The 15,026-nt window shown below is 36.7% G+C and overlaps 1 protein-coding gene across 1 annotated transcript in view; it reads left to right on the forward strand.

The window, feature by feature from the left end:
• Positions 1–972: 972 nt before the first annotated feature.
• LOC141845941 (uncharacterized) overlaps positions 973–15,026 on the forward strand; it is a 40,713-nt gene continuing 26,659 nt past the window's right edge. Inside the window, exon 1 of the mRNA XM_074733933.1 lies at positions 973–1,053. Within this exon, the coding sequence (XP_074590034.1) occupies positions 973–1,053 (81 nt within the window). The remainder of the gene's footprint in view (positions 1,054–15,026) is intronic.

The following is a 15,026-nucleotide window of genomic DNA, read 5'->3' on the forward strand; positions in this document are numbered from 1 at the left end:
AAAAAATATCCCTTAATGATTTCAAAAAATAAAGAAAAATAAGGATGCTCGGAGCGCTAAAACTTACTCCAATGCCAAGTTCCATCATCGACGGTACTGCATGGCTCCTCACACTTTTTTTAAATTGAAGTCCAATAAAAAAATTATATTTTTGAATTAATTTAAAAAATCTAAGAATTCTATAATTTAATATTAACATTAACACACATATACATGATAAAAATAAAAAGACATTTAGAAAAATATTAGTAAAACTATAGCTTTAATTTTTTAAAAAAAGAGTATAAATTTAGTTCAATAGGAAAAACATGAACTTACAGGTTCTAACTCCGAAAAATAGAATAAATTTAATATATAAGCAATAACAAAATATTCTAATTAGATTTACATTTCAAAAGAAATTATATTTTTAAACTAACTCTTCGGCTTCCCACGTACTAAATTATTGCATCGTAGATTTAATTAATCCTTTATTAATTAATTTAAGCTGGCAATTAAATCTTGCCCAGTTAAAAGATAAATAAAATAAATAAGAATAGAAAAAAATGAAAAATGTAATAACTAATTTTAAAATATAACTTATATAATAAATCAGTATTTTTAAATATATATATATAATAAATTTATGAGAAATTTATAAATTAGATGATAAATCTAATAATTAATCTTAAAAAAAATAAGCTTACGTACGCTATTAAGTACGGAATAAGAGGGTGGTGGGAGGGATCCGCGTCGCATGCGACGCTGCGACCACCTCGATGCTAATTAGCGCGGCTGCGAAGCTAAAAAAAGGTATCAAAACGAAGATGGAGAAAAACAAGATCGCCTTCGTTTCCCACGTTCGATCTCCGACCACCATCGGAATCCGTCGCTTCTTCTCTAGCAAAGACTCCTCTCCTTTCGATCCTGTAAAAGGCATTAGGATCTAATATCGAGGAGAAGAGGGAGCACGGGGGAGGAAAGCGATAAAGGATGTTCAAGATGCATCGGCACAGGTCCGAGAGATTCGGCGATAAGGTCGAGTTCAAGTTCTCCAATCTGCAGGCTATAAAGGTGTGTATTTGCTTTTCCCTTTCTCATTCGGATTGTTTTCCTCTTTTCTTTTCTTTCGGATGTTTACCTTGGCGAATTCAACCTTGGACTTGGGCATTGGCATTGGCATTGGTGCCGGCTTTCGTCCATTTCTCATGCGATTCCGTTGATTCCTGATAGAGGAAGTATAGGAAGCGATTTGATTCTACAATCTCGATGCGTTGGTGGGCAATGTCCGTGCCTGGAAAGAAATGTGAGCTGTGGATTGGGGAGAAATTTGGTGAAATTTTATTACGTTAGATTGAAAAACAAAACCACCTCATTTAGCTAAAAGAAAACAACAAGCGATGCATATTTCATTCTTTAAGCAAAATGGAGGCGTCCATGATCTGCACGGGCCGCTGGGCCCTTGAGATTTCTCTACCTTGCCTGCACATTCTGAATTTAGTATTAATTATTTTTTAAAATTCAAAAAAGTGAAAGAATTAAAAAAAAAGAAAAGTATAAAAAAAAGTTAAAAGAAAAAGATTGATATTTATATGATTGCACTATTACATCTTAACTTTAATACAGTATGAACAATTTAATATAACATGAATATTACATCTCAAATTTGTATAAAATATCATATCAAAAAATTGAGAAAAAATATTTATATTTATAATTCAAAATTGACGTTTCTGCCCATGGATTGCCTATGCACCATGTACCTTTGAACGGATTAGAATAACATAATTTTATTTACTTTGTATTTACCTTTGCTTACCATATGTGAGCTAGAGGTCGTCTAGTTCATGTCATTCTTGACTTGATCCTACTGCACTCAGCTAGTTTCGTCGAGTTCTAAGTTCAATATCGAGATCTGGACTTTTATCTTGAAAGTGCTTCTTTGCATCTATAAGGTATCATCCTTCAAGTGCCTTCTCTTGTAGTCTAACACCCTATCACCTACACCAAGACATTATCAAACACTACCATAGGCATTTATGCTATTGTAGACATTAGAATGGTTAGTACGTCATAAGCCATGATGGCATGTATGATTTTTTTTTCACTAATCTAATGTCTTCTTATCTTTAAAAATTAAGTAGATGTTAAGTTAATTTACCTCATTCAATTATTTTTTAATAAAATATTTATAAAAAATTCAAAAAATAAGGAAAAGAAAAAAAAAAAGAAAAAGAAAATTTTATTAATTAAATTCTTGATGTTTACATGATTATGAGATTACATTTTAAATTTAATACAATATAAATAATTTAATACAATATTATATCTCAAATTTGGGAAAGATTAAGAATGTATGAAGTAGAGGTGGGTCATGTCATGCTTAGCCTAATCTTTTATATCACTCGAACTAGCTTTATTGGGCTTTAATTCCGATATTGAGATTCCACCTTTATCTCGTAAGCGCTCCTCTACAATCCAACCAATTCTTGTGACGTATACATATCTACAAGGCATTCTCCTTTAAGTAGTTCCTCCTGTCCGCTAACACTCTATTACATGCAATAAAACATGATTTGAACACTAGTGTAGTCATTGTAATGACTAGTACATCGTTAGTAATGGTAGCTAAGGTATGGTATATAGATGCGCGCATTACTTTTTTCGCTAATTTAATACATTTAAACCTTCATAATTCTCTTAGTTATCTATAGAAGCTTAATATAATTAAGTTTATATACATCATTTAATTAATTTTTAACATAAAAAATAGAAAAATAAAAAAATGCAGAATAAAAAAATGTTCAAAATAAGGAAAAATTGTAAAAACAAAAAAAAAATCAAAAAGGGGAAATTTTATTAATTAATAAAATACAAATAAATCAATTCAAAATGAATATTACATCTTAAATTTACACAAGATTAAATCTCAAATTTAAGAAAAAAATATTTATATTTATAATCCAAACTTAACCTTTGACCTTCCAAGTGGATTGCCTATTTACCTTCCTTTCGTAGGATTGTGATTATTGTAGTCCTACATACCTTATATTTGCCTTTACTTGCAATGTGCGAGGTGAACATAGGTTGTGTAATACTTGCCATATGTGATATAGCATGACCCTGTTAGAAAATAATAATAATAATTTATTATTTTAAAGTATGACTCATATGATATATTAATTAATTTAAGGGGCTTATTGGTCATTATGTATGGGATTGTGGGAAGTTATTTTAACCTCCCATAATTGCACGTAGCCGACTTGATGGGAGTTGGCTATTTACGTACTTGAGTTCTATCTCTCCCGAGAAGAGTTCTTTCACCGTAGCCATCAAAAAGTGTGAAGAAGAAAGTTAAGGGAAAGAGATAGATTGGGACTCGTAGTGATTGTCTTCTGCCGCCATTGTTCCTTTCCCATGGATCAAGGTAAGTTGCCAATCTAAAAGTTATATATAAATGAGAATCTTAAATTTCAAGGTCTTTATGTTTTAGTTTTCTGAATTAGAAAACCTTAGTTTACAGACCCTGCCCACGCTCACACTACTTCGTCAGTTTAAGTTTAATATTGAGATCCCATCTTTATTTTGTAAGAGTTCCTCTACATCCAACCAATCCTTGAGACATACACACATCTTCAAGACATCCTCCTTTTAAAATGACCTCATGTTGTCTAGCACTTTACTTCCTGCACTAAAATATGATTTGGATGCTACTGTAGACATTGGGATGATTAGGATGTCACGAGCCATGACAACTAAGATATGACATATAGATGTATTTCTTTTCCGTAAATTTATTATATTTAAGTTTTCATAATTTTCTACATTGCCTATAGAAGCTAAATGAAGGGGAGCCTTAGTGCAACGGTAAAATTGTTACCGTGTGACTTAATGATCATAAGTTTTGATATGAACTCAAGAAGAAGAATATCTTATAAACCCACAATAAGTTGAAGAAAGTATGAAGAGAAAGTCTAAATCATTAACATATATGAAAAGAACCTCGACCTAATGGTTAAGAAAGCACGAACCTTAGGTATAGGAGATGGAAGACGCCATAACTTTGGGATTTAGGTTGATAAGTCTTTAAACACCATAAGGAAATGCCTTGACAAGTTTTAGTTCAATGAAAAATTAACAAATGAGAGTCTCGCCATGCTTAGATTGAAACAAACCAAAAGTTACATGTGTGGTCGCCATTCCCTTTATTTATAGCTATAGGGTGACCTAAAAACCCTAAAAGGTCAAAAGAAGCTCATTTAGGAAAGATCTATGTAGACTACATAGTTAGTTTGGGCTTAAGTCACCATTACAACCCAAATAAAGGTAGAAATTGAGCCTACAAATCAAAATTATCCCTACTACATAGAAATGAGATTTAAGTGGCTAATTAAGTCCATCTAAATCTTGAATTAAGTTGACTAAGCCGCATGACTTCCTTATGTCAAGTTTTAATTGTAGCTTTGGTTTTAACATCTTCAATTAGCACATTAAGTGATTCCTTTATATTTTTAGCCTTAACCCTTATAATTGGGCCTCCATTCATGTATAATGGATCATTAATAACATATAGAGTGGGATGTTCCCTTTCTTCTATAGCCTTAGCTTGAGCCCCATCCTTAGCTTGTTAGGTTGCAACTTGTTCCCTATCTTCGACTCCATCATTCCCTCTCTTCTCAAAAGGATTCTTCCTCGATCTTCATCACCCACATTAAAAGGAGAAATATCAGAAACATTGAATGTAACACTCACATTATACTCACTTGGCAAGTCAAACTTATAGGCATTATCATTGATTCGAGTAATGACTTGAAATGATTGCTCTCCTCATGGATGCAATTTAGTACGACCTTCGCCGAGAACCTATCTTTTCTCATATGAACTCAAACTCAATCCCTGGGTTCAAAGATCACTTTCTTTCTTCCCTTGTTGACTTGCGTAGTATACTATTCAATCCTCTTTTCGATCTGCAACCACATTTTTCATGCATTTGCCTCACCAACTTTGCTTTTCGTATACCATCTAAATTAGCATGCTCAGAGATAGACAAAGGTGATAAATCCAAAGGAGTTAAAGGGTTGAACCCATTACTACTTCAAAAGGTTAAAAATTAGTAGTGGAATGCATATATCTATTATAAGTAAATTCAACATGTGATAAATAATCTCCCAACTTTTTAAATTCTTTTAAATGATAACTAGCAATAAAATAGACAAGGTTTGATTTACTATCTCAGTTTTTCCATCTATTCGTGGATGACAAATTGTACAAAACAAAAGCGTTGTGCCCAACTTACCCCATAGTGTCTTCAAAAATAGCTTAGGAACTTAGCATCACGATCTGATACTATGCTCCTCGACACTCTATGAAGCTGCACGATCTTTCTAAAGAATAGATCAACAATATGATTAGCATTATCTGTTTTCCTATAAGGAATAAAATGACCCATTTAAAAAATTTATCTATAACCAAAAAAAATAAAATCCATACTTCGTTTTGTCCTAGGTAATCCTACAATAAATTCCATGAAAATATCAACCTAAGTTCATTGGGAATTGGTAAAGATGTATACAATCCATAAGGTAAATATATAGATTTTGCTTGCTTACACGTTATACACTTCTCACAAAACTTGACTATATCTCATTTCATATGAAGCCAAAAGAAATGCTTAACCAAAATTTTTAGAGTTTTCTTTACTCTAAATGTCCCATTAGTCCCCCACCATAAGCCTCTTGGACTAATAATTCTCTAAATGAACAATTAGGCGCGCACAACCTATTCACCCTAAAAGGAATCTTTCATGCCTATAAAACTTCTCAAATACAACATGTTCACAAACTTCAAACACATTTTCAAAGTTAGGGTTATTAGAATATAGATCTTTAATGTATTCAAATCTAAGAATCTAGTATTTAAAGTAGAGATTAAGGTATACTTTCGAGACAAAGCATCTACGACAGTGCTTTTCATAATCATTTATACTTGATCATATAAGGAAATTGTAAAAAATAACACAAGAAATCTTATTTCATTACAAGAAACAAGTCCTTATTTATATACCAATTTAGGGACTTATTCTAGGAGACCTATTCTATAAAAATATATATATTTTTTTATAGACTAATATCCCTAAATATTCTAACACTCCCTCTTAAGCTGGAGAATATAAAATATAAATCATATCAATACCCAGCTTATTTCACCAGATATATGACAAAGTAGTCAACTTCAATATGCTTTATCCTCTCATGAAAAACTGGAGGACCATATGTCAATTCAGGACCTCTCAGTGACTTAGTGAATATATCTGCTATTTGATCATTTGAGTTAACAAAACTAGTAGATATTTCACCAGATATGACTTTCTCTCTGACAAAGTGACAGTCAACTTCAATATGCTTTGTCCTCTCATGAAAAACTGGATTCGAGACGATATGCATGGTGGCTTAGTTGTCACATATAAGTGACATTTGTGTAACCTCTCCAAATCTTAGCTCTTGAAGTAACTGTTTGAGCCATATAAGCTCTTGACTGGTTATGACCATAGCTCGATATTCTGCCTCTGCACTGGATCTTGCCACAACATTCTGCTTTTTGTTTTTCCAAGAAACAAGGTTATCTCCGACAAATATACAAAACCCAGAAGTAGATCTCCTATCAATGGGAGATCCTGCCCAATCTGCATCAGAATACCCTACGACTCGAGTATGTCCTTTGTCTCCGTACAAAAGACCCTTTCTTGGAGCGCCTCTGATATATCGGATAATGCGAGTCACAACATTCCAATGTTCCTTGCATGGAGAGTTGAGAAACTGACTTACTACACTTACTGCAAATGAGATATCCGGACGAGTAACAGTAAGGTAGCTTAGTCTCTCTACTAATCACCTGTATCGTTCAGGATCTGGAAGAGGCTCCCCCTGATTTGGCAGGAGCTTGACATTAGGATCCATGGGGTTGTCAACTGTCTTTGAGTTTAACATGTCTGTTTCTTCTAGAATATCCATTGCATACTTCCTTTGGGATATGATAATCCCATCTTTGGACTGTGCTACTTTTATCCCCAAAAAATATTTAAGTTTGCTGAGATTTTTTATCTGGAAATGTTTGAAAAGATGCTGTTTCACCTGTGAAATCCCGAGATGATCACTACCTGTGATAACAATATCATCAACATAAACTACTAAGTAGATGCAACCAGTAGATGAGTGACGATAAAAGACAGAATGGTCAGCCTCACTCCGAGTCATGTCAAACTGTTGAATTACAGTACTAAATCTACCGAACCATGCTCTGGGAGACTGCTTGAGGCCATATAAAGATTTCCGCAGGCGACATACAAGACCAGAAGACTCCCCCTGAGCAACAAAACACGGAGGTTGCTCCATGTAGACTTCCTCGAGCAGGTCACCATGTAAGAAAGCATTTTTGATGTCCAACTGATAAAGAGGCCAATGTCGAATCGCAGCAATGGACAGGAATAGGCGCACAGAGGACATCTTGGCAACAGGAGAAAAAGTGTCTCCATAATCCAATCCGAAGATCTGAGTATAGCCTTTAGCAACGAGGCGAGCCTTAAGCCGGGCAACCTTTCCATCTGGACCAACTTTCACCGTATATACCCATCGACAACCGACAACTGACTTCCCTGGTGGTAGAGGAACGAGATCCCAAGTCCCACTGCTCTGTAAGACACACATTTCATCGAGCATAGCCTGTTTCCATCCTGGATGGGCAAAGGCATCACCTGCAGTCTTTCGGAAGAGAAACAGACGACAAGGAGGAAAGACAAGAATAATAGGAAGGAGAAATACGATGATAACTCAAAGAAACATAATGAGGAGAAGGATTACGAGTGGAACGCATACCTTTCCGAAGTGCAATGGGAATATCAGACTCAGGAGATGGGACCGGAGGAAGAGGCGAAAGACTTGGCTCCAAAGATGTGTCCATGGCAGCGTCAGTGGTGGGCGGCGACAAAGCAGGACGAGGACGACGCTGATAAACCTGCAATGGAGGAGATGGGGCATTCGACAAAGGAGGAGATGGGGAAGGAGGTGACAGAGACACCTCCGGAGGATAAAAGATAGTCATTGGCGCAGGCGTAGAAGGAGAAAACTCGGACGGAGATCCATTAGGCCCAAAAAATAGAACCGAATCAAAGAACGTGACATCAGCAGAGATGAAGTACCGACGGAGAGTAGGGGAATAACACTTGTACCCTTTCTGAGACCGTGGGTACCCAAGGAAGACACATTTATGAGACCGGGGAGAGAGTTTGTCAATGTCAGGATCGAGAGCATGAGCAAAACATATAGAACCAAAAACCTTAGGTGGTAAAGGATGAAGAGACTGATGAGGATAAAGAACATGATGAGGTATTTGACCTTGTAGAGTGGAGGAAGACATGCGATTGATGAGATAGCACGCAGTAAGTACAACGTCACTCCAAAACCGATGAGGAACATGAGAATGGAGAAGAAGAGTCCGGGTGGTCTCAAGAAGATGACGATTCTTGCGTTCGACAACTCCATTCTGTTGAGGGGTATGAGGACAAGACGTCCGATGCAACACACCATGAGACGCCAAGAAGGTCTGAAACGGAGTAGATAGATACTCACGTGCATTATCACTCTGCAAGGTTCGAAGAGAAATACCAAATTGAGTTTTAATTTCATAGAAAAAAGATTGAAAAAGAGAAAATAACTCCGAACGATCCTTCATCAGATATAACCAAGTACAACGGGAAAAATCGTCTATAAAGGTAACAAAATATCGTGACCCCAATGTAGAAGAAACACGACTCGGACCCCAAACATCGGAATGAACCAAAGCAAAGGGGGACGTAGCCCGACTCATAGTGCGAGGAGAAAAAGAACTACGAACATGCTTTCCTAATTGACATGACTCACAAGACAAAGACTCTAAGTGAGAAAGACCAGGATATAATTGTTTCAACTTATCAAGACCAGGATGTCCCAACTGAGCATGAATAAGAAGTGGAGATGCCGCCGCCGAACCAACAAGAGAGGACTGATGAAGCCGATATAGGCCATGAGACTCACATCCGAAGTCAATCATCCTCCCCGTACTCCGGTCCTGTAAGGAAACAGAAGATTTAGTAAACGAGATGACACAATCAAGAGACCGAGTAAGCTAACTAATTGATAATAAATTAAAGGGAGCACCGGGAACATAAAGAACATTATGAATAGAAAGAGACGGAGAAGGATGAACAATACCAACACCCTGGGACTGAGTTTGAGAACCATTTGCCATGGTGACAAAGGGTAAATAACCAGAAGTAGAGAGAGAAGAAAAAAGAGATCTATTACCAGTGATATGATCGGTGGCCCCGGAATCAAGAACCCAAGGACTCGAAGAGCGAGATATGCCAACAAAGGAATTACCAGCGAGTGCAACGGCAGCAGGGGAATCAGAAGTCTTTCGATCCTCATACCATTTCAGAAAGTTATCATAGGAAGGCAGGTGGGGTCGGATCTGGTGGCGACTGCGAAGTGGAAGCTGAAGGAGCGACAGAACTCTGGACGATCTGCGCAGCACGGGGAGGTCGACCATGTAGACTCCAACATTTATCAATCGTGTGTCCTGGTCGGTGGCAATGATCACACCAAGGGCGTCCTTTGCCACCCTTACAAGGTGGAGGTCTGTTGTTGTTTCGAGAGACCAAAGCTGATGAGTCAACCTGAATGGACGGAGGCAACGTCAAGACTTTGGTAGGGACACGAAGGAGAGTCGCCCAGGTACTATCCATGGTAGCCTCTGTGGGGCTACCCAGGATCTGATCACGAACATGAGAATAATCTGTGGGCAAACCATATAAAGCCAGAGACATAAAAAATTTCTTCCGATTTTCAAGCTCCGCAACAGGAGTGGCCGCAGGTGGAAGCAGTTCATTGAAGTCACAAAGAAGGCTAGAGACTGAACCCAGATAAGTTGACATAGAATCCTTAATCTGATGGGCACTGAGGATGGTCATGAGATCTTCACAAACTTGATAGAGTCGCCGAGAGGTGTTTGTAAAGAGTTGTTGAGCCTGTGTCCAAACAGCTTTGCAGGTCTTGTGAGTGCGGAAGACATCCCTAAGAGATGGATGGATGGTGGCTCGGATAATACAACACAACTGAGCATCAACCTTTTTCCACAGAGGACGATCGACGACTTGAATATCCTCTTCGATTTGGGTGAGATGTGTTTCATAATCCTGTCCAACAAGCCAAAGCTCAATGTGAGAGTTCCAAGAGGAATAGTTCTTACCATCCAACAGCTCGGAAGAGAGCGGTGCAGTGATGTGGTTGGTAAAAATTGAGATATCCGGCTTCGGAGTCCCGGAGGTAGTCATGGTGGGGACAGATGCTGAAGGCTCCGCAGCTCAAGTGGATGTTGCTCAACGAACAGCAGTAGGAGACGGAACAGAGGTTTAGCACAGATACTGTGTACGTCGGAATCCCGTCCGACAGCAGTGGAGCTGGAAACGGAGTCAGTCTTGAAGTCCTATGCGATCTCACGCACCAGGCGCTGGAACGACAGCTTCCGAATCAGCAACTCCGTGCTCTTCTGGTACTTCCGGATCTCTGGAATGACAACTTCCGAATCAACAACTTCGTGCTCTTCGTACCTAGATCTCCCTCAGCGCCACCGTGCTCGGATGGAAGCGGTGGGGCTTCTTCACGCCGCCGATCAGAGAAGAAAGAAGAACAGGGCCGAACCCTACTTGTGTCGCGGCCAAGAGGGGAGGCGGCGGAAGAAGCTTTAGGGTTTCAGAAGAACAGAGAAGAAGGCGCGATCAGGAATGACAACTTAGTCACATGGCACCGGATGCGCGATGGAGCCTCCTGACCGAAGCAAGTCGACGGCGTTGTGAAACCTCCTTACGCTCTCCCACGCACTCCGGCGGAACTGGGCGGAGCTGGTGGCGCGTTGCGAGCAGAGAAGAAGAGGAAGAAGATCGCGGCGGTTAACTGAATCGCGTCTGGTGATGTTCGCGCGGAGGAGAAACTCGGCGATCGTGCCCTCGGCGATCGGCGCGAACAGGGAGAGGAGTCCTTTGGTCGCAACGCGAACAGGGAGCGCGATAAGCCGCGTGCACTCTTCCTTTTCTCCAGTGGACGTCGCGAGGAAGAGGGGAGGAGGCGCGGCGAGCTGGTTTTGCTTGCGTGAGGAATAAAGAGAAGTTGACGCCAAACCCTAATAACCTCGCTCTGATACCATGTAAAAATAACACAAGAAATCTTATTTCATTACAAGAAACAAGGCCCTATTTATATACTAATTTAGGGACCTATTCTAGGAGACCTATTCTATATATAAAAAATATCCCTAAATATTTTTATAGGCTAATATCCTAAATATTCTAACAGAAACTTTTTATAAATGATTGAGATGCTCATCTAAATTTTTTACTATAAATCAAGATGTTATTAAAATGTACTACAACAAACTTCCCAATATAAACATGCAAAATATGATTCATTAATCTCATGAAAGTACTAGGTGCACTAGTTAACCTAAATGACATGACTAATCATTGATACAAATCATACCTAGTCTTGAAAGCATTTTTCCATTCATCTCTCTTACGCATGTGAATTTGATGATAACCAGACTTCAAATCAATTTTAGAGAAAATATAAGGACCATATAATTCATCTAGCATATCATCTAATCTAGGAATAGGATGACGATACTTTACCAATCTTATTGATAGCTCTGCAATCAACGCACATTCTCCAAGTTCTATCCTTCTTAGGCAAAAGCAAAACAAGAACCGTACAAGGACTCAAACTTTCTCGAGCATACCATTTTCTTATCAACTCTTCGACATGCCTTTGAAGCTCCTTTATTACCTTAGGATTGCTCTTGTAGACCGGCCGATTAGGAATTATTGCGCTTGAGATGAAATCAATTTGGTGCTCTATTCCCCTAAGTGGTGGCAAACCATTAGGAATTTCATTGGGAAATACATCACCAAATTCTTGAAAAGAGAGTTAACAACATTAGGCAAAGAAGGGTTAAGATTGTTAGTATTGAAATAAGTTTCATTGTACAAAAATAAAATTATTTGCCATTGAGAATAAAAAGTTCTCTTAACCTCTCTTTCTTTTGCTTAAAAGCTCCCTTTCTTCCTCTCTTGCTCTTGAAAATTTTCATCTTTTTTCTTTTTGATTCCTTTTTCCACTCCTCTCATCCTCACCTTTTCTTTTCTTACACTCCTTTTCTTTTCCACTTTTTTTTCTTTTGTCATCCTCTTTTTCCTTCTCAATTTTTTTCTCTCAAATTTATTTTTTTTCACTCCCATTTTTTATCCTCAAATGATCTTTATATACTTGTCTAGGAGTTAATGGTATAAAAGTTACAAGTTTACCATGCATTATAAAAGAATACTTATTTTTGAACCTATTATGTATTGCCTTCCTATCAAACTGCCATAGTCTACCTAAAAGCAAATGACCTACATGCATTAACACTACATCACAAAGCATCTCATCATGATACCTACCAATGGAAAATGAAATCAACAATTGCTTATTGACCTTAACTTCTCCACACTCATTCAACCATTGTAGTTTATAAAGTCTAGGATGTTTAGTAGTAGGTAAACTTAATTTCTTAACCAAAACAGTACTAGCTATATTAGTGCAACTTTCCTCATCTATAATTATACTACATACCTTGTCTTTAAGGTGATAACATGCATGAAATATGTTGTCTAATTGTTCATCTTCTTTCTTTACTTGTACATTTAGAGCATGCCTAGTGACAAAGTGACAAGGACTTCATTTTTGACTGGATACACTTTTCCATCACTTTCCATCAAGGGCGGCAAGACCTTATCATCATTTGACTTAGTGTCAGTTTTAATATCACTATTTTCTCTCAAAAGCATTACTCTTTTATTTAGATATTGTGATGTAATAGGCCCCCTTCCTAAGTACTTAAAGCATTTAATTTATCCACTTGTCAAAGATTAGATAGGTTCATTACCTTTGATCAAAGTAAAACTTGTATGTTTATTCTTGGAAAATTTGGTCTTACTCTTAGATGCAACTTTATTATCTCTTTTACTCCAACTAGATTTCTAAGTGGATGCACTACTACTCTACCCATGTTTGGTTGAACGCTTCCTTCTGAGTTGCCTTTCAACTTTCATGGACATATGCACCATATCCTCAAGCTTCACATAATGTTGCAACACCACTATATTTGCAATTTCTAGATTCAAGACTTGCAAAAATAGTGCTATGGTTACTTCTCAATCCTCGTCTATATTGGCTTGAATCATAGCAATCTCCATCTTTTTGTGGTATTCCTCCACACTCTTAGATACTTTGGTTAAATCTTGTAGTCGTTGGTATAAATGTTGATAGTAATGTGATGGAATGAACCTTTTTCTCATAATAGATTCTCCTCCCATGTGTCAACGAGTCTCTTTCAGTTTCTTCTCCTACTTAGAACAATTTGATCCCACTAAATAATAACATAATCAATAAACTTAACAACGAGTTTTATCTTCTTCTCTTTAGAGTAGTTGTGACAATCAAACACTAGTTCCACTTTCGTTTCCCACTCCAAATATACTTCTAGATCACTTTTACTCAAAAATAAAGGAAACTTCATTTTGATATTTCTTAAATTTCTATCAACATGATCATTCATCCTTCCTCTTTGATCATAAATTCTAGCATGACTAGATTTGCCACTAGAAGCTCTATCATTAATTGTCGTCATGGTCATGTCGCTTAGTCCTTTATGTAGGAACTCTATCAACTTGACTACTTTGTAATCTAGTAATTACATCTTATCTCTTCAATCTATCTAAGATATGACTAAATCTGATTTCCATGCACTCTAAGTGTTATCTTAAAGCATGTTGTTCAAGTAATTCTCCAAGTCTTGCTTCCTCTCCACTTGTCGCTGTCACAGTAATCTGTTGTCACTCATTACTCAACTCACTAAGGTTAGTTCTTTAAAAAACTTAGAATTGAGGCAATTCTCTGTAAGAGTTTGTTGACTAATCGAAAAATTCCAAGGGCATAGAATAATGATAAGGATAAAAGAATAGAATTGAAAGAAGATTGCAACTTAGCAAAATTGATAAACTTGAATTAAGTGCTAAAAGGAAAATGCCAGAATTGAATCGAGGTAGGTGCTAGAATTGAATCTAGACAAAATTTAAGAGAAATACAGAATTGAAGGATAAAGATAAAAGAAAATTTATCAAAATTGAATCTAAGCAGGTGCTAAAATTGAATATAGGCCAATGTTAAAATTGAATCTAGGCTGAACTTAAAGGAAATGTGGAAATAAAAGTTAAAGATATTTAATATAAGTGCTGGAAGAAAATTTGCTAGAATTTAATATAGATAGAACGTAAAGGAAATACGAAATAAAAGATAAAGAGCAATAGAAGGAAATGTAAGTACAAAAATAAAAAAAATAAAACAAGTCTATTTCTACTCTCTTTTATTTCTTTTCTTTTTTATTTTTTTAAATAAATTTCGGCCTCCTTTTTTTTATCGAAATCACAATTTTTTTTCTCTTTTCTTTTTTTTGATAGCAACAAGGCAAATAAGACTTGCTAAGATTGAAATGATAATAATAAATATCAAAAGATGAACAAAATACATAAAAATTATAGCAAAAATTTAAGAACAAAAAAGAAAAGGATAACAAAATTGATTTAAGAAAGTACCAAGGCTCTGATAACAACTGATGTGAACCCAAGGAGAAGGGTATCTCATAAATCCACAATAAGAAAGAAGGAAAGTCTAAATTATTAAGATGGATGAAAAAAATCTCAACCCAATGTTTAAGAAAGCACGAACCGTAGATATAGGAGATGGAAGACGCTATAACTTTGGGATTTAGGTTGAGAAGTCTTTGAATGCTACAAGGAAATGCCTTATAAGTTTTAGTTCAATGAAGAACCAAACAAATAAGAGCCTCACTATGCTTTAAATCGAAACAAGCCAAAAGTTATATGTGTGACCATCACCCCCTTTATTTATAGTTGTTAGAATATT

This window comes from Curcuma longa, chromosome 15, assembly GCF_044706935.1.
Source record: "Curcuma longa cultivar G26 ecotype Majalengka, Jawa Barat chromosome 15, ITB_CL_G26_1.1, whole genome shotgun sequence".
Lineage (NCBI taxonomy): Eukaryota > Viridiplantae > Streptophyta > Magnoliopsida > Zingiberales > Zingiberaceae > Curcuma > Curcuma longa.